This window comes from Metopolophium dirhodum, chromosome 5 (assembly GCF_019925205.1).
Source record: "Metopolophium dirhodum isolate CAU chromosome 5, ASM1992520v1, whole genome shotgun sequence".
Lineage (NCBI taxonomy): Eukaryota > Metazoa > Arthropoda > Insecta > Hemiptera > Aphididae > Metopolophium > Metopolophium dirhodum.
This window is the reverse complement of record NC_083564.1, coordinates 31,716,146-31,743,585: the sequence shown is the minus strand read 5'-3', so window position 1 is coordinate 31,743,585 and position 27,440 is coordinate 31,716,146. Positions and strand designations below refer to the sequence as shown.

Here is a 27,440-nt window from a genome sequence, read left to right as displayed (position 1 = left end):
GCAATAAAGTAAGTGTTTGACTTGGAAGAAAAAATATAGTAGGGTGGTACTCGGATGACATAAAATAAATATATTACGTTCCTATATTAGCACTTTACTACTACACTTAATATTACGGTGGCGTCCCTCGCCTTCTCCATTTTTAAAAGTGTTATCAAAAACTAGCAAAACGTTGCTAAATATACAAAACCATTGGGAGTTCTTCAATAGAATAAACAAAATAGGTACAGTGTATTTACATTATTTTATTTTAACAAGTTTAGAAATCGTATTATGTCTATTTATTATTAAACTATGTATATGTATTCATTCGAAATATATAAAACGGCGGTAAAAGGTAACAAGCCACCTCCCCCCCCCCCCCCCCATTCAACAGTAAAGCGCGGAGCAAAGTTGCCGTACCAGGTCATGTCGATTTTGGTTAAAGGGGGGGAAAAATCGGCGGACAACACTGCATCAGTTGGTATGCGTGTCAGTGTCACTCACGATTTAAGTTAGTACTATCTTAAATCGTGGTGTCACTCGAGAATGGGCCCAGGTAGTTGCTGCGGGTTCTGGCGACGGTCGAAGGTGGATCCAGATCGCAGGTTGGGCATGCTCATCCGGGTGACTAGCGGTCTGTCGGGGGCGGGGGGTGCGGCGTACCAGACAGACGCGGATTTCTTCATGGCGGGCTGCTGCACTGGTCGGTGGTGTGGCGGCTGGGGCGCCTTCAGCAGTTGCCCGCGGACCGGCGCCGCGGCCGCCCATGACGAAGCGTCTCCGCCGGGCCCGCGGTGGAGTTGATGCTCACCGCGGCGGAACTCGTCGATGAGCGCGCGCAGAGTGCTCCGGCGCTCCGGTAGTTCAAACGGGTACGACGCCGACGACGGAGACGTCGTAATCGCAGCCTGTTGCACATTCGCAGGCGGCGGCGGTGAACTTGTCGATGACCGCTTTTCACGCAGAGCCCACACCTCGTTCATGGCCCACTTCAGGTTCTGCTTGTTGACGACCGACCCGAGCCCGGCAGTGGTACCGATGGGCGAGCTGTGGAAAACTCAGAATATAATATCAGAATATTATGCACTATGAAGTATAACATAAATGCAATATAAATATTGAATGGTTTATTTGGTTAAGTTTTCAATCGCCGACCAACAATATAATAATACTATCGTCTTCGAGATTAAAATGAATACATTTATTTATTTATTTAGAACACGTGATTTTGGGATCGAACCCACATTCAGATTAGATTCGGTGAGACTCTGCAGCAACAGTGGCGCATTTATGAAATTGTTTAATTTTAATTTTAATGGTAAATGATATTGAAGTTTGCAATATAAAATGTAGGTATTTAATATTTTGTCGTAAAAATTAAAAAAAAATTAAGCATAAAAATTTGCGTATGCTATACATATCATGAGAGGGTCAACGTCGACATTTGCCAACCAAAACGTCCGTTAAATCCACCACTGGCTTATAGCGTACCTACATTGTACCTGTTATATTAATGCATTGAGACTGAAAAATATTTTATTATATTATATCATAACAAATACTAACTATTGGTCACATAATAAAACCCAATAACTGCATCGAAATCATATATATATATAAGCAGTGCTCGACTTGGGAAAAATTAAGTAGAGGAGCTCATACCAACGATTTAAAAACTGCGTTCCAAGGGCACATTTATTCAACACAGACCCGTGGGGGGCTTTGCCCCCCCCCCACCATGTTCCTACCATACATACATTTTGAATATCACTTTCCAGCAAAACAATTTGAATTCCAAATAGATATATATTTTGATAGCAATATCTACATCTTACATTGTTACAGTGACAAAAAAAATTATAATAATATACCTGTTTATTCAATATTTGACATGAAAAATAGTAGAACTCACTATATAATTTACATTAATTGAAATCCACATTTTAATAAAAATTATTTGGGCATTAGTTTGTACCATCCCCCCTAACATAACCGTCCAAGTAAAAAAAAATAGTAGGAATACACAAAAAAAAAAAAAAATAGTAGAGGAGCTCAGTCCCCCTGCGCCCCCCCCCCCCCCAAACGAGCACTGTATATAAGTAGTAAGCATATATGGTACCTGTTATAGAAGTAATTTCATGAAATTGTAGCTGCAGCAAAACTAAATAAAATGTGACTACAAGCTTTAATAGTTCCCAATATATTTTCCACGCTCGAAATTCTCTGCAATTATTATTACCTACTTATATTACTTTACGAAAATCTTTTGTAGGTACATTTACTAAGATGGCATAACCTGCTTTTCAATATCTATAAAGTATTTTTTCAGTTAAGTTTTAGTATACTAGTATAAAATTAATAATGTAAATTAGGCACATTCGCTAACCAGCTGACCGATCGACAGTGCTGGTCGCACGTGGTGCTTTATGTTGCAAAAATTTACCCAATTGGAAATTACCTTAATGCAAGAAAAAGAGCTATTGGGCCTGACAGTTGAGCAAAACAATTCAAACCGGTCTTACACCCCTGAAATTTCGACTGTACCTGCTTTAATATTTTAGCCTTGAAAATCACTATAAATCGTCCACACGAACGGCAGGAAACAACAATGGTGAATAATACTGCTATAGGTTAGTAAATACATTACTTATTACTTATTACCTAGTTAGGTACTTATTAGAAATTATAAAATTATAATAGTGTTGCGAAAAGCATGCGTTACAGTGTTAAATTATTTTATCAATACGAACATTAAATCAGGCGACTCCAGACTATACATAATTATAGATCATAGATACTATGATACCTACCTACTAATAATAATACACGTATTTAAGAGAATGAAAACGGATCGCCCGCTGAGGTAAACACTATTGTAATATTTTGCAAGAACAATAAATAAATAACAATACCGTCTCGAGTATATTATTTATGATAATACATCACTATGCAAAAAATAGTTATTGCATAGAGTTGGGTTTTTGGGGGACTGCAAAATACAACGACCGCACACACTTATACTATTATAGTACGTCTAATGATTTTTGTAATAAAATTCATTCACCTATTATATATTATAAGTATAGGTAATATAATAGTACGAGAATGATCGTAACAATATTGATTATACCTATACTAATATTGTTAAATTTTAACAATACATAACAACTGAACAACCTCAGCAAGTTGGCGAGAAGTTTTTTGTTTTCAACGTTTTGCAAGTTCTTGACAACCACGAATAATGTATAATAAAAAGGTATATTATATTATTTAATTCTGATAAATAGTATTATATATTCCTTTCTGATACCATTGATACCTAGTCATACAAATATACAATATGGGCTTCGCAAGTTTGGACCTCTCGGAAACAATCATAATTAACAATTTGCAACCTGTTTGAACCAATTATATTTATTATTTATACAGGAAAATCATCGTTTGATCATTAATTATTATAAATGTATATATTATATTACTAACAAGTAATAACTAATCATCGGATAATTATTTTTATTTTTTTAGATAATCCTATCATCAAATCATATATCTATAGTTTACATAACGTTGTGCAAAAATACATGTGCACTTTTGTGCACAAACATCGAATTATTGTATTACAATTAATATAAAGAAAACATTGCAGATAAAAACCTTGCACACATCTCAAACGTCTTGAGAACAGATTAGAACACAAACAATAAACTAAAAATTGTGGAAAATTTAAGACCCTGCAGATGGTTTTTATTTTTTTTATCATTTTTCGATAACTTACGACGTGAAACTCTACATTTTTTAAAAAGTTGCTTAAGTTTCTACTTATGAATATTCAAAATAAGCTGAAATGTGTTTTAAGATTTTAATAGTTCGTAGATAATAAATATATAGAAGGTATTATAACTACTTAGTAAAATTAATTTGATAATGGACAAATCAAAAATTAAATAAAACCTATACATTTGTATGAGTGATAGGTACTATGAGAACAATTAATTAATGTTACAAATTATTAAGTGATTTGTTAAAAATCATCCGAACAATTCTGATTTTATCTGGCACAATAATTATGATAACTTCAAAATAGTTCATAGTTTGGTATATATAATAGAACAACCGCGTAAAACCTAACCTAGCCGCGTAAAACTGAATTGGTTGTAATAAAACATAGGCTGATTAGTATACAAATACCTATAGTTTTAAGTATTATTTATAGGAATTCGAACATGACATTTTATTTAGCATATAATTTTATGGAATTTGTTACGTTAATGTGGTTTTAAAAAAAAACATTTCGACTTTTTTCGAATTATTTAAGGATATTTGTCATAGTGAAATCATTTAAATTTAAATTGACTGATTAAAAAGATAAATCGGGCAACTATTACATATCATATATTAAGTATGGTTTACCTTCAACAAAAGAATTTATTTTACTCGTTTATAATTATAGTTCAATTAACGTTGGATTTACGGTGTAAAATTGGGTAACAACTACCAGGTACCCATAAGCTATTAGATATAGCTAGGCAGGTTAATTTAAATAGTATTTTTATGCGCATAGCTAGTATTGTTTCTAATCGAAAAATTCGTTTACATTCATATTTCGTTCATAGGTATATACAAAAATTTTAATTATATCTATAATGCCAATTAAAAATGTATTTGTTGTAAAAAATAATGATTATGTTAATTTTTTTCTAGTGCATAATATATAATTGTAATATTTTGAGTTTTTTTTTCAGAGCTACTTTTAATTTTTAACTCGTGAACACTGCAGATCATATCAAGTTAATTTTTATTGAAGTTATAACAAATAAGAACCGGGATATTTGTTTCACCTGCGATAGAACATTAAGTGGCATTACTTCGGGTAGGAACTTATGTGTACTCACTTTTGATACACGCCACATATGGTAGTCCGCCATCTGCCGGACGCTGAGTTGGCAGCCACCATCTGGACAGCCTTACGGAAACGATCGATCGGCCGCAATTGATGTTCAAGTGAAACAATATCATCGATGCTGCTGTTGCTACTGCTTCCACCTGGAAACACTGGTGCCACGTAAAAGTCCGACATCAACCGCCGTTCCCAGATTTTGGATTTTTTGTCCACTGCAAAAGAAAACGAATTCTAATAAAATATCTATAACAGTAGGTTATGTTAGGTAGGTTAGTATCTATAACAGTACATGATTAACGTAACGATCACAAATTTCAGACAAATGGGCCAGGGGGTGTGGTATCTGTATTTATTTTATGGGTAATCGTTTCACGATATAAAAACCATTTAAAAAGCGTGCTTTTAGTAAAATCTTAAAATACAAACTTTGACATTTTTTTAGTCGAGCTTAAAATTGTATTAGTGCTTAGCAAACCTGGGTAAGTTAATAATAATTTTTAATTGAGTTAAGATAATTTGATTGAAAACATTTTAATAAGTTTAAAGTTAATAGTTATTTTTTTTTCAACTCAGTTAAGTTATTTATTTTATATTCTGAGTGGAACGATGAATGTATTGATTTTACAATGATGTTTTTTTATTTTTTTTACTTTTGTGTCTATGTACACGATAAGTAGTCGAAATAATGCTTCGATTTTAAGCTTCAGTATCTTGTTCGATGGGAAAGTGAATATTGTCGGTGCATTGGGGTGGTAAAAATTTAAAAATCCCTGTAATTTTCAAAATTAAACAAAAGAAAAATTAAGGAAAACGGAAATTTTCACGCATAATTGATTTTTTACAAAATCTTTGGTTTTTGGTGTAACTTTTCACTGGTTGTTTATAATTGCATTTTCTATACACGATAAAATTTTCAAAATATTTTGATTTGTTTTGAACTGTTTAAGGACATTTTCAATTTCCAATTTTACTAGTTTTTTTTTCTATGAATGTCAATACAATTGTATTTGTTGAGTAAAAGTACTTGAAAATTTAATACAAGGCTTCTACTGTATTGTTGCAATGACGTTTGAAAAATATTAAAAATTCTTAAGTCACAGTTTTTTTTATAAGCATTTAAAGTTTAAATCTTGACAAAATACGCAAAAAACACAAAATTTAGCAAATTATTTTGAGTAGATAAATTTTTTTTTTTACATCTAAATATAGGGTTTTGCTCAGAATCGTTTTTTTATTCAATGATATTATATCAGTCTCAATGAGTTATCAGTTATAATTAACTTAACTTTTAACTTAACTTCCACTTTTTATCTCGTTTATGCTCAGGTTTGGCGCTTAGTATCTACTATGTACCTGTCATATTAGATAACATTATTTATTTTATTACTTAGGTATGGCCTAACCTTTGATATCAGGTTTTGAAAATGATGCTTTAACAGTTAATATATACTATAATTTCAATATTTGTGTAGGTGCACCTGTTAGATTGTTAGAACAACCAGACGGTTTTAAATTATGGCAATAAAAACGAAGTATATAAGAATTGTATTGACTATTCGTAAAATATTTTAGTTAAAAATGTATTTTAATTTATTATAAGTTGTTTACGGCAGAACCACATTCATAAATATAATGTCTGATATTTTGAAAATTGAATCATGACCCGTATTTTTCAATCATTATAATTAGTAATCTCATAATTTGTTAGGTAACAATAGTATAGGAATAATGCGTGTTTTGTAATAACGTTATAAGTACTTATAACTTATAACTTATAAGCAAGCATAATTTTAGTAAGGATGCTTTAAAACGTTTTTATTTTATATCTTAGTTTTTCTTTAACTAGCATATTTTTGAAGTCAATCCGATGCCAAATAACTAGTGGTGGTACAGGACTTAGTAGTTCTTGGGATATCGGTCATAATATATCGTAAAAAATAATACAAATAAAAATGTCTAACAGTTAATTATTAGGACCGGAACGCGCTCTGATGTATACTGAATACTAGCTGCTGATATACATTTAATAAATCACTAAAACGTCAAAATCAAATCATGTTCATCTACTAATTATTATTACGTACATATACCTATTAATTAAATATTTCAGTCAATATGGTTCATCTATGGTTCATCGTACTACCATTTACACTCAACGCTAATGTTCAGAAAGAAATGATAAACACTCCGAATGTCGCACCAACAGTCGATATCAGCTGATAATATGTATACATACTACATAGGTACCTATATAATTACACCTTAAATAGTTAAATGTAGTAGCTATAACCGTGGTTAATTAAAATTAATTAATAGATCTCATTTAACCACTGGAATCACGTCTCCTATTCCCTCGTGTTTTCGATTCCTTATCGTAGTTTTAAATTTTAGGTATTATGTAATAAGTAATAACGTTTAAATTTATTTTTTATGCTCTTATAATAATGTCGGTCAAAAACGTGTATCAATGCTTTTCATTAGCAAATTGTTTATTAAATAAAAATTAGTTTAGTGTCATGGATTACCACGTAAAGTGGATTGTCAAGATTTCAAGTGGTCTAAACTAATCTATGAAAAGAGTGTGTGTGGTCAGGGAGGAGAATATATAGTCTAATACCTATTTTATTTCAATGAAGCTAGATAGTTGTATTTTAAATTGTAATACATATGTTAAAAAGTGCTTATAACTTATAATATTATGACGAAAAATAGAAAAAAATATGTAGAAATCTAATATATTTCTTAGTTTATAATAATTTTCTATATTATAAAATCGTTAAAATAATAACCTTAACACTGTGAAGAAAATATAATGCCTACTCATTTTTTTGATGAGTAGGCTCCATTCTGACTTATGTTTCTGTTCTAAAAATAATCGTATTTGATTTAAAATAAATAATAAAAATAAAATAACACCTCTGAACTCTGCCCATTGGTCAGATTTCATTAAATAATACTACAATAAAATTAACAAATCAAGGAAAGTTTTTGTTGAATTTTTTTTATGTTTAATTTAAAATTATATATATAATATTATAATATTACTATAAATTCACAAAGATTTAAGAAATCGACATACATTTCCATAATATTATAATTAAACACTTTATTACTCGAAAATAGACTGAAATAATAATAATGTATTAAAATTTACAACACTTATTTCCTGTAAATAATACTGGCTGAAGGCATATTATTATTATTATTTCGAATTTTTTTTAAATAACGTCATTGGAAAAACGTAAATTTCAAATTTGAATACATATGAAAAAAAATTACAGTTATTATCGTGGACAATTGAAAAACGTGTAAAATTTGAATTTTAAATAGTTACTTTTGTCGTATAACACCTACCTAAATCAATTGATTGAAAAACAAACATTTTTAATAGGTAATCAAAATTACATAGTATATGATAATTTTGAACATATTTATATTTGAACATTATAAATATTATTTAAGGGTAAACAATTAGGTAGGTAGCAAAACAATTATTTAAATAAAAGATATACGTATAAAGCAAACAAACGATAAGCTAAAATGAATCGAGATAAGTACGCATTTTTTTTTTTATAATTATTATACATTATTATCTGCTGAAGTAAATAAAAAAAAAATTAAAGAATATCATTAAATTAATTTGATTAATTATTTTTGTTTAAGATAAAATGTATAGTATTTTTTTTTCTTTAAGATAATATAAAAATGATAAGTTTTCTTTACCTTCCCTCTCTACGTGTCTAATAATATTAGACGTATACATTTATATACATTCATACAGAGTGGTCCAAATTGATATTATGTCAAAAGCATTCATACAAATTGAGCGAATATTAAAATATAGGTAAATATTGTTGTTAGTATTATAAAATTGGATTTTGTTTGTACTATAATTAAATGACTCTATAATTATTTTTAATTGTTTATAATGCGGCCTAAACGTCGAAGCAATAATATAGGATTTATTCATTTATCATAAACAAAAAACCATAAACTTTCGATTTATGTTTATGATTATTTATACGTGTAAATATCACTAATTAAATAATTACATAGTAATACGTAGGTTACTACTTCTGATACTGTTTTTATTTTACAATTATGTGAATGGTTATAATCTTAAGTTTAGAATTTTGATATTGTAATACAATAAATAGTTTTCATTGTTTTCAATGGTTAATTAAATATCTTCAACTTTTTGCACAAATGCTGATTTTAAGATTAAGTTTCATCCCAAAACTAATTAAATGTATATATAGGAACAGTTTTAAAGTGCATATTTTTATTACGTAAGTATTTACACTGTAGATAATTAAAAATACTAAAATAGATATACAAATTTCTTATCTCAATTTAAACTGAGCTTTACATTTGTATTTGTGTTGATTATAGCTAGGTACCTTTTTCTTAATTACATTTTGAATCTATATACATGAATTTACGTTTGAATGGAGCTCATATAGTTGCAGGACTCAAATTCATTGAGACTTGGGGAGTGTTTTTGCTTCGTTGTTCAACCCCTTTAGGTTGCTATAGAGTGGATCACAAATATATTTTGTTTTGGTTCACGAAAATCGAATAATTTTTTTTGTTAATTTATAGATTAGCTATTGGTTATAGAAATAACATTAAAAAAAAATTGGTATGGACTACAGCCAACTCCCAATGTATTTTTATTACTATTTTTTTAAAAATGATAATTTTTAATTTATTGTTTTTGTTTAAATATATACAATTAAATCAATGTCCATGTGTTTGTAGCTTTAAGATAAAAAATGACTTGACCAGTGGTGGCTCATGGTTTGGGAAACAGGACGAACCATCGCATCCCCTACTAAAATTAAGAAAATTAAGAAAATTAATTGTATAATATCCTTAATTTTACATTTTTGAAAAATATTTTTTATTGAAAATCAAATTTTTAAATAGTAAAATAGTTATAAATTACCTGCTACCTACTCTACCTACTACCTTGTATATTAAATTTGTCGTGTGCGAACATGAAATTTGTTTCTTTCAGATACCAGGAGCATAATATGGGTACGCATGTATAGTGTACACACGAGCAGTGTTTTAAAAAACTTCGGAAGAAAGATTTTTTTTGTTGGGGTTAATTTTTACACACAAAATATAAGTTAGATAAGTAATATAAGTTATTAGTTTGGTGTTACGCCACTATTAGCTATTACAATAGGTAGTAATGATCCGACTATTTTAATTAATTATAATTAAAAATTAAAGTTTTAGATGGATCAGGTCCAATTACATAAATTAGTTAATAATAACAATCGTTCGTGAATAATAAAATTAAAAACAAATAAATACAATATACAAATAATACTATAATAATAGTACTTATAGCTATATGAATTAATAAGCATAAAATTATAATATATTTTAAATGAGTCAAAGTTTGGGGATATGAATAAATTGATTTTTAGACTTTTAGTTCGTTAATAATTTTATTATTCTAAACCTAAATATAGGTATAGATAAATATATAATAGCTGTTTTATTATTATTATTAGCCGATATCGAACAATTTAGTTCATGGCCATTAATTAGATGGGCCATCCATTTTATATTATGCGTTGATTGAAATTTTAATAATTATTCTTTCTAATGTAAAATAGATTTAAATTATTTAAATTCACTCCAAGTCTAGTCCTGAATAAACAACTAGCTGTGTGAACCCAAGCACAGATATATTGCAGTGATGGAAACATTTTATATTTCAGTATAGGTATTATTTATTAGAGGGTATCCACACTGGTGGGCCTCCCTCCTCACGTTATTCATATTTTATTTATCATAGCCCATACTCTTATTGTGCCTTATTGTGTACAGATTGTGTATTTTATTAATAATAATAAAAAAAAAAAATAATAAAAGGTAAAAAAAAGGTATTATTTATGTATGTTTCAATTTTGAAATTAATTATTGTTTGAATAAGATAAATAATTGTTTTGTATATTATTTTTAAACATTCTTAAAGTTAATATCAATTTAGTGTTTACTTACTGGTCTTTTTACGATGATCGCTGGGCACTTCCATACCATTTTTCCGGAGTACTTCCAAAAAGTCGTATTTCATTGTGCTGAGCTCGGACTTTATTTCATTTACATCTTCTTCAGTTACACCCACGTTTTCCATTTCTCGGTGCTTCATAGAAATATATCGCCAGATGAGGGCTCGCATTACAGTGGCAAACTCACTCTCCCTTTGATTTCTATTTATGAAATTAGTATTTTTGTCATCCTGAAATACGACAAATAGGTTGATTTTTTTCTTCAAAGTTAAATTGTAAATTGATTTTTAAAATTTCGATCAGAATTTAGAATATATTAACTATTAATTGTTTGTATTAACTATTATTATTAATTTACACTTTCTTCGTACATTTAAAATGATTTAATAAATAAAATGAAATTGCCGAACCAACAATCGTGTCTGAAATTTATTACAAAACTTAAAAATGGGTCGATATTTTTAACAAATAAAATTAAGTCTTAAAAATAAAATGTTTTCGAAAACCTCCAGAGTATTTTATTGTGATGACTTGTGGGCCTATAGTACAAAAAGTCCCAAAAATATTTTTTTCTCCACAAATATTGGTGGTTTTCTAATCTAATAAAGACACGTATATAAAAAATTGCTGCTTTTTCATCAATTGTTTTAATGGTTGGCTTTTTGTCGAGGGTAAGATTAGAGATAAAGAGCTGAGCATTTGTAATCTTGCGAAGTGTGAAATTTTGTTAAAATTTGAATTCTTATGACACAGTTGGTAAAATAAATAACAGTATCCATTACTACCAAATAAATATGTGCTAGATGATAAATGTGTAATGATGTGAATATCTGTATTCCGGAAATCAAAACACTTAAGTTTGATTTAAAATGTTAAATTATGTTTTGTTGCTCTTATATACTCTGTTCAGATTAAGATTGAACCGCTCGCTCGAACAAAACACGTTTTTTTCTCGCATCCCGGACACCGGTGGGAGCGTATGCACGGCGGCCAGCACCGGCGCCGACGGTCGACGACAGCCGGCGATGACAGTCGGCCAATCACAGAACGCATAGCCATCGCATGAGGGAGGGGGGGTGGTCGGGCACTGTTCAGCGACTCAGTCTGCATGCGCGACGCGGTTCAATCTTAACCTGAATTGAGTATAACAGTGCACATTTTTTACAGTTATTAAGGAATCGCATGAACTTTATTTCACTACGTATTCGATATAATAATATAGGAATTTACTCGTGGCTAAAATGGTCAGAAATTATAGACATGTTAATGGGTTTTTTATATATTTAAAAAAATTATACTCAAAGATGAATTCGGCTGAAATAATATAATAATATTTTTATCATGCCTATAAAATATAATATAATATATATTATGATTCATACATGCTGCACAGACACACATTAAAAAGCGTGCAAGGTTAGGTTATATTTACTTTATTCGATTGTAATAGCAGGATTAAATTATTTTTGCATAAGTACAACAACTAATTATTGTGCGAATGTTATGCAAAAACATAGATAATCACACCACACCGACTTTTAATCGATATAAACATAGTTATGTGTACCTAAACAGTTATTTACAATCAATCGATTAAAGTTCGTTAGAAAAGCGTTTTCAACTATTATAATAATTAATAGGTGTAATAGGTAGGTAACTACCTTTACTACCTATATTACCTATACACTGTAATAAAGACACTTTAATCAGTTAATAATTAAGTTAATATTTGTTAAAATATTTGATTTGTCTTCTTTACATATAATAATGACTCGTCTGCTGCGTTACTGGGTAAAAGAAAATGGTTTTCTCCATTTCCACGTAAAAATATTAATATCGTATTTCATCGATACGGATGCACTATTATAGTATTATTGTTTTGTAGTAATTGTATTGTGCAATCACGAAATCAAATATTAATTATACCCGAGGCCACGAAACAGTTTTCTTAATCTTCCATATGAAGCAATAAAGCTTTTTAAAGTGTTTCAGCGTTGGATACACGTTGTAAGGCGAGGGAAGTGTCGGCGTTTCTTCGAAACAACTCAGCCACAATTTCGATCTGGAAAATTTCCATTCCACGTCCGATTGACCCTGCAGTTTGTCAAGTATACGATTTATTAGTTTTATGGTCGTGACAAAAAATATATAATTTGTATATTATACCTCAATGACAGAATAGGAATTGGACATCATAGCGATGAGCAGGTTCAACATAATCGTGACGTTAATCACCGAATAAGTGGCGAACATAAAAAGTGCCCAGAATCTCGTGTAAGGTTTCATTCCAGGTAGATCAAAGGTTTCGAGATCAACCTCGCCAAAACCCGTCCAAAACAGAGTATGTATGGATTCGAACACACTGTAAAAATAATAATTTTTATATAATCCATATTGTTAAATTATGGGTTCTGACAAAGCATCTAGGTACATTATCTTAATACGCTTATAATTATAATTATTTATTATACAGTTTAATATTATACTGTTTTATTACGTACCTACCTATTTACGTATTATTACTTATTAGTAACAGATATTATGTTTCAATACAAATTATTCTTTTTTATATTTGTATTCTTTAATAAATTAAAAAATAATTTATACTTCTGAATTTTCATATTTTATATTTAATACTATTGCTTGTCACGTAACTATATTTAATATTTATGCTGCGTTGGCTAATTTTTACTATTTTTAAGTACGCAATAATTAACGAAACAAATGTGTATAAAAAATTAAATGAGACGGAGTATAAATCATGCAGATAAACAATAATTCGCTCAAAGAATACAAATAATTAACACAAGCATCACATAACAATCTATTATATTAAATTCAGACGCATATAGATTCTCTAATAATTAAGAACATTGTACGTACATCATAATATTGTTCAGCAAAAACTAACTGAATAATAATATTATGCTATGTACATTGTACACACTATAGTGCTGTATCGTTAGTAAAATAATTATTTCTCAACATTCGTGATATATAAGTACCTTGCACGATTTAAGGTGGGTTTCCACTTCATACGTGTACGTGTACGTGCATATTATATTGACCGGATCCGTTTGCTATGAACGGTCTCACAAACGTTTCCCATCGGTTAAGATAGGTTAGATCGGTTAGGATTAGTAACGTAAGTTAGGTACCTTATATATTCTTATGTTATCAATTTAGAGCCGTGTACACGAAAAAGTTGAACTGGATCCATCTTCATGGTATCATGGTTAAACCCGTGGTAAGAACGTATATCACTCTGGTATACCAAAAGTTTACCAACCAATCACAGAAAAGTTATTATTCGCACGTACACGTATGTAGTGGAAACCCACCTTTAAGATAGTATCTTAAATCGTGGTTTATGTATTTTACTATAATTATTATTTGTCACGGCTTGTAATCACGTACGTCTTGTAATCATAACACACCTGTATAACCCGTAGTGGACCCGTATCACCCATATGAATCAAAACTATGAATGAATCCGAACCCTATTCAAAGTTGGGATCTACAACTTCATACAATAGATTTAACATAATAACCGACTTTATTTCTGTTAAACCATATCTATTGCGCAAATTAATTCATGAAAAAAAAAATCAAGTGAAGTACGTATCAGTCTTGCTTTATTCCAAATAAGAGGAGTTAAAATATAAACGCCCAGCTAACTCAAACCATAAAACATTTTTTTATTTTTTCGTAACCGTAACCCGTAAAAATCGTTTTGATTACACAACAAGCATGGTGAATTTGTCGTAAAGGGCGGTTCACACTACACCGTGTCGTGTAAAACTATGTTGAAATATAGTTGAAACTATGCGGTATCGTTTGGTAAGTGTGATAACCGTGATTATCTTACACGACACGGTGTAGTGTGAACCCCTCTTTATTATAAAATAACTAATAAGACTAGAACTGTCCACGAATTATTTTTTATTTTTTTTGGCATACTACCACGAACCCTTGAAAGGTTGTATACGATATCAAATTATTATGATTCTACATCGTAAATACTATCACACGACATATTTTTGTTATTTTTCCCATAAGCTTAAATCATTTATCAATTTTCTTTATTTTTTCCGTTTGAGTGCATCTAATATTTTTACCATCAAATACCCAGAGACTATATTATAGATATTACTTGTAGTTTTTTTTTTAAATTCAAAGAGAAATATTATTGTTGGTGCATTTATTTTTAAAATAAGCTTCTGTAAATTAACATCAACTGTCAAGTGTCAACCATAATCCATATGCATGATATGGTTTGATGAGCGATTTTTGGTTTCTAGATGCGGTATATTTGTTTTTCCAATATTTAGTTAAAACAATATTATTTAAGTCCTACCACATATATTTTACTGTCGGAAAATTCCACCGTGCCTCGGCCATACTATATTTTCTACGGTAGGTACTGTATGACAACATTTTATTTGAGAGTATAAACTTTTATACCTCGTTCGTTCGGGTAACAAAGCGAATATTTTGTTTGACAATATTAACATAATTTACTACGTAGTTATTGTTTTTAATATAAATCATAATTAGAAATTAATAAGGCCATTTAATATTTATCATAATATTCTTTATCACGTAGTAAACAAAAACATAACGTTCGACCTTGTTCTAAAAAAAAGACGTAATTTTATATCAAACTATTTGCGTTATTAAAATGAAACGGTTCTAATCAATAATATTATAAAAGCAAAATTGGGGTTGATGTTATAAACTTATAGCTGATATCATATCGGCGTAGTAGGTGTGAATAATGTTTGAAAACGATGATTAATCACTTTGAAAGCTCGTCAAATATGGTTCGATGTACAATTTTCACAGCAGTACAGAGAACGGGCATGGGCACAACTTACTGTTAGATTAAATACAGGGCTCGAAACCGTTATTTTTTGGATACCGGTTACCGGTTTTATACTGGTCCTGTTGTTAGTGGTAACCAATTACCGGTACTAGATTCAAAATTACTGTTTACCGTTAAGAAATAACCGCTTTCAAAAAATGTCGGTTGCCGGTAACCGATTGAATACCGGTTTTCTAAAAAAAAATTGTACTACACCTTTGTACCCATATACTTAATACAATATTCGTGTTGTTATAGGAATCAAGCTATTTTCAGATTTCCCAGTACAATATACGATGAGGGAGACCGGGACTATCGAGTACCGTCATTACTCATTACCAACCAACGATATTTTATGTTATAGGTAGGTGGGAAATAGAAATGTAGAATGCCAATTATTTGAATTATTATTACAAGAATTGAGACTAGGGAAAAAAAAACGAAGATATAATAGTATGATTTAAGAATAGTTTTAAGAAGTTACTATTTATTATACCATTAGTAGCTACGAGCGTTGAATCATTTATGTAGCTAAAATAAATTAAACATAATATTATTATAGTTCATACGTAACGGTAGTCAGTACCTATTTATAAATACCGGTAATCGGTTCTTAGCCGGTTAAAACATATTACGTTATTATAACGTTTTTTGTTGGCTGAAAAATTGTCACGGTAACCGGTAACCGATAACCGGGAGTATAAATAGGTTTATAATAACGGTAACCGATTATAGGTTCCCCAAAATTCCGGGAAATTACCAGTTTTTACCGAAAACCGGTAACCGGTTTCAAGCCCTGAATTTAAATAACCGTTTTAATAGGTGTGCATATAATATACTATACGTGTATTTATTTTATAGTTATAAGACCTTTGACTTGAATTTTTAACTGACCATGTGCAAATATAAAAATCGAAAAATGCTCAACGCCTCTAAAACCGGTTTAACCGTGAAAATCCGTTTGATAGTAGAATTGTATAAGCAGTTTGGATATCATTTGGGCTGTATTAAAACATACAAGTATCAACTATCAATACCGTTATGTTTTTATACGCAAAGCAATATACAAAAGTCTATGACAGTAGGTACCTATTATGGAAATAAATATTATTAAAACCCGTTGTTGAATATCATAATATATTATTGTTCAATAAATGTATAGGTAAACGACTCATTTAGCAATAAATACATTATTTTATATTTTATCTTATTTTTTTAAAAAAAATTGTATGATTTAAAAATATTAGGTTTTTTTTTATAGTATCGATGTTTTGATTATATTGTTAACTTATCTGAAAAAACCTATACCAGAGTTTGTATATATTTGGGTCAATAGGCTAATAATTTACTGAACCATACCGTTATAAATTAAAATATGTATTTTGGAACTATGTATATAAGTTTACTATTCACTCATTTCACCCTAATGACTTTTCATCCGACATGGGTTAACCATTTAATATTATGTGTTCGGGCGTGTTCCTAGTTTCCTACTCAATGACTCACTTTCCGAAATTCTTCCATTTCGAGCACGACTCGCCCGATCCGGCTTCTATTAAACTGTAACATTTTTTCCGTTCCAGTTCGGCAAAATACCACATTAACTGATTGAGTCCGCATGCGAATGAAAATAACACCAAACTGTAAATACTGAAGAATTTGAGTATATCGATCAGAATGCGTTTCAACGACAGTTGTAACGGTCCCAAATGTGAACTTATTGAACACATGTGGATCAGCTTTAAAGCACTGTAAAAAAAAACAAAACAAAATAAAACATATTAAATAAATATTAAACATAAGTCGATTTCAAGTGAAAACATTTTTTGTACCGAATTCGCAATGGGTACCAACGGTTAAGTAAAATAGTGATTCGAACAAAATTTCTATATTATCGTGAGATTGAAATTCAGTTTCGTTAAATCGTTTTTAATTTACTATATTATAGTAAATATTAATATAGCAGTATTCCATGGAAGTGCAGTGATATTGTCGTTGAACGTATTATGATATAACAATATGTATGTTATACCCACAGATATATAAAGTAACTTTAAAGTAACCTCTCGCGTTGTATACATAGATACGAAATCGTACGTTTATTTCATAGACCTATTAACTAAAGTTAATAGGTCTATGGTTTATTTAGTTGATCCCATTGATAATAAAAGAATGGATAGGTCATGATATCTTATCACACGTGCATGAACGTTACAAGGGTTCTTAAAATAAAATAATAATAAAAACCCTTGCTAGAGTGAGAAGCACTATATAAAAGCAGTCTGTCTCTCATCCACATTCCGGCACGCAAACCCCTCGTACATTAATATAGGAATGGCCTATCCATTCTTTTATATTCTATGGTTGATCCAGACGCGTTGTTGCGAGCTTAGATCATATACTATGGATGTAGCCATCGAGCTAATTCTTGAAGCCAGAATAACCTAGAGCCCCGACTGTTTGTGCGCATGTGCGTAATTCTGATTGGTTAATTTTTATGTTTAGTCTGATAACTGATAAGTGATAACGTAATATTAATTTATTATCAGTCATTTACGCATGCGAAGTAATAACCAAGGCTCTAGGTTGTTCAGTTTTTTTGGTTTAAAATCTAATACACAAGCATATACCGAGTGACTACATCCATAGGATATGATCTAAGGTTGCGAGTGAATAAAACCAATCGTTTTTGTCGACGATATTGCATTAAACAACAGTGTTGACGAACTCGTGGAGAAAACTTGAGCACTGGGAAAACACTCACCTCAGTATGTTGGAGGCGGCAAACAGGGCATCGGCCAGGAGTTGTGGGTCGAAAGTTTCCCATTTCTCCCTGGGAATAAACGCCGAAGATGGGTCGGACAGTATTTGCGAGTTTTCCGTCACGTAAGCGTAAACTCGCAGCGCGATCACCGTCACGTACATCTTGTTCCTGGCGAATTCCACGTAATTCCACGCGTTGTGCGCCAGGTATCTCTTCAGGCCGTCCCTGCGCACGTCCAGTATCTCCTGCCAGATGTATCCTGTGGCAATAATAAGAAACCCCACCCAAGTCGTCGATTGCGATAAATATTACAAAAATGGCAAAGAGTATCGTTGGCATGATATCAAGGCGCGTTATCGTCAAGTATACTCAAGTAAGTAAGTGTAGGTAAGTACCTACATAGAAAATAGATATAGACATATTATAGTACAATCAAAATGCCCAATATGTACATATAAAACTTAATGTCTTATTATCCTCATAATAGTACAGGTATAAGTATTAAGTATATTATATAATATCTATATAATAATCAATAAGTCAAATCAAACTGTAATTTTGCAGTTCAGGAAGTTAATATTTCCTCCACACTTTCTTGGTTCGTTTTAACTTGCATGTTAAAATTAGTGGAATCGATATAGGTTGTTTTAAATATATACCTGTATATACTGTCGGAATCTATGACGTACCTTCTTTCTTAAGATAAAAAGGTCTCAATGAATAGACGATTTCACGTCCACGATCATTTTGTTTAAATCAAAACCCGTGTTCGCAACTTATACTGGCAGGTGTTAAGTCAAAAATAATAACCAGGAATGTTGACCTACACTAGTACGCAGCCTTTATGGCCAGTATTATACAATATGTGAATATATAAGTATTCGTTCATCTTACCGATGACAAAATGCAAGATCAACATTTCTATGTACGACGGCCCGTTGCCACGTTGACGGAGTTGTCGCAATTGTAGACTTTTGTTCATAGACTCGGACCCGAAGAGCTCTATAAATTGCGTCTCGGCCCTCTGCGACACCAGTACCAATAGACCTATAGAAAAACAAAACAAGTGTAGGCATAACATAATGGCAATGGTTATATGGATAATGTATATCAAATGTATATTTATTTTTATTTTTCAAGTTTAAAAATACTAAACGATTCCAAACTTAATAATAAGTGCCATGCATAATCATCTGTATAATACGATACATATAGGTACGGGTTGCAATTAAAATCATGTATTATATTATTATTATCGTTATTATATAGAGGTCAGCACCACTGCTCACTTTTATCATTTTTTTTTAAATGCGTTCACATTTTTTCTTCCTGATTATTATTGATATTTGGAAACAATGAAACTAACCATTTATGTTGTAATGAAACATCATTGAATAGTTATTTAGTGCGGGCAGTGGGAGTGTGCAGGGAGGAAGCACGTTTTGTAGTAAAAAGTTGTAAAAACTATAATATAGACATATTGTACATTTATATTGAAATTTCTTATTATAATTATTGGTTATTAACTTATTTATTATAATTAAGGGGATCGGTGGAGGACAGTTTTTAAGGAGTTCGAATTAGGCAATTTTCAAATTGCATGCATGCTGGTCTTGTAAATCTGGGCGTAGTAAGTGATCAAACAGTGTGTGTAACTTTGTATGTAACTTTGTGTAAAAGAAATAGTGGGGCGTTCCCGCCATAGACGCAAATATCGTTTTAGATTTGGGGGGGGGGGGGGCTAAAGCCTTAATTTGATAATATTGGATAAGCTTAAAACAAAATGTAGAAAATGTTTGGGGGCCTTAGCTCCAGAAGCCCCCCTATTTACGCCTATGGTTCCCGCACGCGCATGTATAAGTACCGTCTCCGCGCGTTGCCCGCGTGAACGATAAACAATTTATGCTCATTTGTATGTATTTTTTTCCATTCTACCGATCGACCTAATAATGCGATCATTTTTCAGAAGACTGATCTGCATTCGCTATAATGTCTACTTGAGATCGGTCAGTCCACGTTTTAAGATTTCTGATTTAAATTCCGAATAATTCACGTCTGTAAATTCCGAAATTTTGAAATATTCAAACTAAATTAATTATAGTTGTTGGGCGGTGAAATTGAGAAAATTGAACTGACCGATCTCAAGTAGACATAACGACGAATATTCAAATCACTTGTAAAAAGTATTATGGCATTACTACAGTATTATGGAATAAAGATTGGTATGTTTTGGTAAAAATAACCGTCCTCCTCCAATCTCCTTAACTATGGTCTATGATAAATGTTATTATTTTAATACGTATGGAAAAAGGGTGGTTTAGAAAAAAACTGGTAGACCCCTCCCCCTCCCCCGATTCGGAATAGTCGAATTGCACTTATTACCTAAAAATAAATGGTTGAATTGCACTTGGGTTCAAAAAAGGTAATGGTCGAACTGCACTCGTTCAAAAAAAGGAGTTAAAATTTCAGGTCACTATATGGACGTTCAATTTTATTATTATAATAATATTTGACGATTTAAAAAAAAGAATAAAAAAATTATATAGGTATATATTATGACTACAAAAATTATCAAAATTAGTTAAAAAAAAAAAAAATTATAATAATGACAATAATAATATTTGATGATTTAATATAATATGTATATATAATATTATATTAACATAATGGACAATGGTATGTATAAAACAATCATTTTTAACCTCCCCAATAATTAAAATCATTGTCAGTCCTAAGCCTGTAAGTGGGAAGGGAAATGAATGTATTATAAACGTTTAACCCTTTCAAAGTTCAAATGCATGATATTTTTGTCGGAATACCTTTTTTGAGGCCAGGTGCAGTTCGACCACTATCTGCTTTTTACCCGAGTGCAGTTCGACTAAAATAAGTGCAATTCGGTCATACCCAGTACCCCCTCCCCCCCAATTCACAAGAGCCCGTCAAACATGTTTATGCATTTTTTCACCATAATACCTAATACATTGATTTTTTTTAAATATTGAAATTTTTACATGTAGGTACAACAGTATTATATAATGTTAATGACTATGATCATATTGAACAACATATGACTGCAGTACATGTGTATTTCATATAATTTATTGGCTCCGGTTAATTATTTATACAATTATTAAATCACTTTACTGCAGTAGAACAACTGCTGCACGAATGCCCCTCTTCCCCCGCCAAAAAACAATATGATAATAATACCGTAGAGCTTTATCTCGTTTTAAATGTCTTTAAATATTATATGGTAGTTGAATACCATTATTCTGCCATCGAACGTTCTAGAATTTTCGAGTGTTATCCACGTGCGCAACAATATTATACGTAAATCTTCCGCGTCCGTAGATATTATTAGTCGTGACTTGTGTTACGTTTTTTTTTTATTTTACTAAAATAGCAAAAGTAATCATATCGTGGTAAAAAAAAATTATATATAAATTAAATAAATATGACTTCCTTTATGGATATACATTATAAAATATAGATCGCAGGTCTTATATAATATGGTTGTGCACATGACGGAAAATAATGAAATATTGAAAATTTAAATACCTATCCTAACCGTATGATAATGTATTTTTAATTTTTACCATTGTCCGAATGATATAAACCACATGATAATTTTTTTTTTAATTTTTATCATTTACCAAATTATATAAACCGCATAATAGTTTTTTTTTTAAATTTTTATCATTGCCCAAATTATATTATAAACTGTTTATTTTATTAGTTTATTTTTTTATTATATGTAGATATATATTATGTCAAATTATATTTATTATGATATATGTAGATATATTTATATTTCAATTTAGATAAATGTAAACTCTGATTCTGTAGTTTGTTATGAATGAAATTGTACGACTTTTGTTATTTTGTTTTATTTTCTTAAATGTTCTATTCATTATATATTAGGCTTGATGCCTTTAAAATATTTATGTAGGTAATAATAACAATTTTTATTATTGCACGTGTTTGTTTTACGCTGACTGCTACGAGCCGAGCACAATGACAATCGAGTGACGCAATGTACTATTATAGTTAAACTATAAAATATATTAGCGCCACTGGGTTGTCATTGTTAGTATCTAGGAAATATGTATTAGTTAATTAGTAATTACATATGCTTATAATGCCATAGCCCATATATAGGTATGAACTAGGTCAGTTATCTTCAACCGGTGGGTCACGACCCAAAATTGGGGTGATACATGCTTTTGATAGTTAAAAAATATATATGCATTGTAATTTGTAAACGTATATTTTCTTCAATAATTGTACGAAACAAATCAAATAAACATAATAATAATAACGCAATAAATTAATTTTAAAAAAAGGTAGACAAGTGGGTACCGCACTGCTGTAATGTAGTTGTCGAATATGTCATTGTAATGGATGTGATATATTTGAATTCAATGATAAACCATTGCATGCGAAAAAAACGATTCTGAGCTGAGAATTTTCAAATTTGACCTCTTAAAAGTACCAACTAGATTCACTTTTCTATCAGAAAAAATAATAATGAATTGGAACATTTTTGTTACCTCAATTAGAAAAAAAACACACATCATTGTAAATACAATACGTTCCATTGCTTCGCTCAATATCTAAAATTTAAATATATACAAATATAAACAAGGAACATGAAACATTGGGGGTCACAAATAAGGTATAAAAATTAAAAACTAAAATGGGTTGTGTCTAAACCACTGAACTAGGTTTAATTAATTATCCGAAGGTATAATGAATTTCACAATGTTTATTGTTCCGTTGTTTTTTAGAAACAGTTTGTCAATACATATTGTATCTGCGATATAATGCACGTCGTAACTATTTGTGTATCAAAAAATTCAAATTTACATAATATTGAACTGTTTGTTGATACGACCGATGTAATATTTGTTGAACATATGTAGATGCACAGTTTTCATTCTACAAGCAACAATGGGATGTGATAATATAAATCTAGTATCCACTAAGAAAGTATATTAATAATGCTTTTATTTTTATTTCACCCATTATTGATTTTTGTTATAAATAAATAAATAAATAAAAGTGTTGACTATTTATTTATTTGTTTTTATCTATTTTGATAATTGTTATCAATTCATTGGTTAAAAACGTAAACATAATAAAATATAATATTTAAATAGCAGATATATACGTACATGATACATGGGTAATAATATGATACCCATTTACCATGATAATTAAAAAAATATGAATTTATTATTCAATATATTTACAAAACAGTCACAAAACAATAAAAAATACGTCATAGGACAACAATATAATATGATAAACAGGTCGTTCACCAGGTCTGTAGTTCTGTTGCTATAATATTAATTAAATCATAATACCATAATTACCTATATGGCTATATAAATAGGTAGATATGTAGACGCAATGAAGAAAACTCGTATTACTTAACTAACCAAGTCAATTAGCATTAAGCATTGGCATTGTAAGGCGATATGAAACGTCGACCGGTATATCTCCCAAGTTAAATGTCTGCATAATATATTATTTACTTATATGACGACTGCAAAACCGTTAGTAACTTTAATAGTATACAGACGACATCTTATGCATAAAAAGTTTCAGTTCATTATAATACATAGACATCGTGGTATAAGCATTTTTAAATACAAACGAACATTGAATTAGTAAAGTTGTTAATCGTTGATTTAAAGACTATTCGTGTGATATAACAAGAGTGGTGCGACATATTATGATGACAGCTGAGCTAGGGCGAGTATCTAAGACGTCATTTCTATAGCAATTCTCCGATTGTCAAAACGTTAAATGCGTATAACGAAAATAACTAAGAATTCAGCAATCAATAACCTGATATAATATACAAATAGTGGTAAAAGAAAAACTTTAATCAAGTGGTTATGAGATAAAGTCAAAAGTAAAACCTAGAATATTACTATATGGTGAAAAATAGTTTGATAAGTATGGTAAAGTCTTCAAAGTACATTCTAAACCACCGCAAATATTGCGATTGGAAACACAGAGGAATTATCGCATACGGAAAAATTCACCGCAGCATTGTTCAAAAATAAAAAATGTCAAACAATTTTAATACGTAGTAACTATATAAGAACGAGCGTATTGTCATTTGTCGTGTTATCTAAAAATTCTAAACGTATAATTTTAATATCAGCTTTTAATATCGTTGTATGAATAATATATAATATATAATATTTACTTACCTAAATATGAAAGATAGGAAGATGAATGAATTAAAAATTTCATAAACGGTTTTTCCATTACTTTTCCAATCTGAGCGCCGGGTGCGTACAAGTACACGAGACAGTAGAACGGAAAAAAGTAGACGATTTTGATGATTTCAATTATTTGCTTGTAAAGTCGTAAACGACGAAATCCAGGAAGACCCTCGTACCAGACGGTTGCCAAAAGTTGTTGTATATACGGATGTGCCACAAACTGTAAGACAAATCAAAATATTATGTTCTATTATCCCACTTATATATTATTATCTTCAAAATAATATCAATAATAATACATATAGATACATATAGGTAATGTATTATCAGTGCCGTAGCCAAGGTTATGAAATGGGGGAGGGGTAAGTATAAATTTAACCAAGTTTTTTACAGTTTTCGTATATGAATAATACATTTATTAGGGTGGAATGTCAATGGAGGGGGGGGTAAATAACCAAACCCCCCCCTTGGCTATGCCACTTTGTACTATATTTTATTAAATATATTATTATTAGAACTCGCAATATGTCGGACGATTTTTGATGTTTATTGACACAATTATTAATCAATTACGAACTTACGTTTTTTTGTTTATATTTGATGGCAAGTTCGACGAGTCTTAGTTTCATGGAACCTATGCTAGGCGCATTTTCTGAGTCATGCTTTAAAATCACATCTAGTTCATAAGAGCTTCGCGTCTGCCGAAGCAGGTCAACAGCAAATTGTTCGCATTGTTGTCGGAGTTCCTATATGTATTGCATGAAAAGATAAACAATGGTTATTGAAAATAATTTTAAATTATTACACTTATTATAATGAATGTAAAGTTATTGTTTGTCTAAAATTAGGCTTCACGTTTTCAGAAAATTATAGAAGTGAAAATGTAACTCCGTGTAAGATACTTGCAGCCTTGCAGGGAAGTAAAAAGTGTGGTACAAGTTAGACTGTGGTTACATAATATAATTAACTCAATTTATAAATACGGTTTTGTTTTCTTTGACCTAAGTACATTGTATAATATTATAATAAATAGGTACTGATTTGGTTTGGTTAATCCTTATTACACTCTTCACAAATATAAATGCGTATTACCTATATCAACGTAATTTTTGTTAAAATTATGAAATATATCAGCTGTATTTTCAATCAGATTCTCGGTGGGACATTTTCGATTCAATAATGTATAGATCAATCATAGTTAGCTGGATCCGCATACATATTCTTATTTTATTTTATCATAATATATAAGAATATTCATACAATCTTAATTCATATTCTGCTCTATTTAGACGTGACCATTCATGATAATGATGTAAACTTTAGCTTCCTAAGAGGTTAACCATTTTAGTAAGTTTATAGGTATTAATACGAAATTTGAAATACATTGTATTTTTTATCACTTCAATTCAATGATAACCTCTATACCTACTCTGGATTGAAAGCTATATATAAGCATTTTAATTTTATAGACACAATAGAAGATTAAAAAAAAAAAAAATGTTTATTCGAGTATTCCTATAAATTATAATCCGTTTAATAATCTCATAATTGTTTATAAAATGAAAATAATGTGTTGAAAAAATGAAAAAAAAATACGAAACTTTAAATCTAAGAATAAAAAGAAGGGAAAAGTAGATAACCACTCAGCTGATGAACTACAGTACACTACAGTACACTGGTTTTTGAGCATAAGGCACTAAAATGTAAATTGTGTTAAATTTGAATTCATTGCTAATCATTTCATAATATGTTAAACGATTCTAAGCAACTTATATTACTAAGTATAATTAGTATACTTAATAGTTTTTGATGTATTTATATTGATATTAATATGGTAATTTACTTTATTAGTAGCTAATAAAAGGTTAATTTAATGTTTGCCGAAAACATTGCATTTATGATCTATATTATATTATTATTTATAATAGAATATAATATGCAGGTATAATATCATAAGTACATTATTGTTATTAACTTTTGAACCGCCGCCGACTTATCGTAGAACGGTGTGATTAGGATCGTGGTATAATGTATAAAATATAGACAATAGCATGTATTAATCTGAATGATTTTAAAATGTCAATGACTGAATGTGTATAATAAACAATATAATATAGTATTATAGTCAATGATTATATTTTATATTATAAAATATAAATATATATGCGTTAATGTTTCAAGTCCCCACAAATAATATTTTTGAATTGCAACAAAAAACTAAATTTTTTTCGTTTAAATATCTAGTTTTATATAAATTAGGACTTACGATGTCTAAACAAAAATTGTGTTTAAATATTTCTTATATTTTTTGTCGTCAGTATGTGAACTGCTTATGTGGAACTTTAAATTCAATTTTCAAGTTTAGCTATAAAATATGAACATTTCATACATTTTTAACTACAATACTTTTGTAATTTTGACTAATTTTGTAAATATTTTTAATTTTAACATCAAATGCTTATAAAAGAATCGTGTCTCTATATCTTATTAATACTTTTAAATACCTATAGGTTAGTAAAACTTTTTGTGACTCTTGATCATACCATATTGACATATTGTATTAAAAAATTGTAATAATATAAATATTTGGGGAAAATTGTAAGTATCTACGGTTATTTGTTATTGAATTACAATAATTACTAAGGAAATCTAAGTTGAAAAC

General features: G+C 30.0%; 1 protein-coding gene across 2 annotated transcripts in view; it reads right to left on the bottom strand.

Moving 5' to 3' along the window:
* Positions 1-225: 225 nt before the first annotated feature.
* The window catches only part of LOC132944694 (transient-receptor-potential-like protein), a 55,504-nt gene continuing 28,289 nt past the window's right edge, over positions 226-27,440 (bottom strand). For both annotated transcript variants that reach the window (XM_061014172.1, XM_061014173.1), the window contains 10 exons: positions 25,360-25,524; positions 24,764-24,998; positions 19,434-19,586; positions 18,540-18,798; positions 17,282-17,524; positions 13,078-13,273; positions 12,838-13,005; positions 10,904-11,141; positions 4,875-5,094; positions 226-1,029 (listed from right to left, as the gene is read on the bottom strand). In XM_061014172.1, the coding sequence (XP_060870155.1) occupies positions 519-1,029; positions 4,875-5,094; positions 10,904-11,141; positions 12,838-13,005; positions 13,078-13,273; positions 17,282-17,524; positions 18,540-18,798; positions 19,434-19,586; positions 24,764-24,998; positions 25,360-25,524 (2,388 nt within the window). In that variant the 3' untranslated portion in view covers positions 226-518. The remainder of the gene's footprint in view (positions 1,030-4,874; positions 5,095-10,903; positions 11,142-12,837; positions 13,006-13,077; positions 13,274-17,281; positions 17,525-18,539; positions 18,799-19,433; positions 19,587-24,763; positions 24,999-25,359; positions 25,525-27,440) is intronic.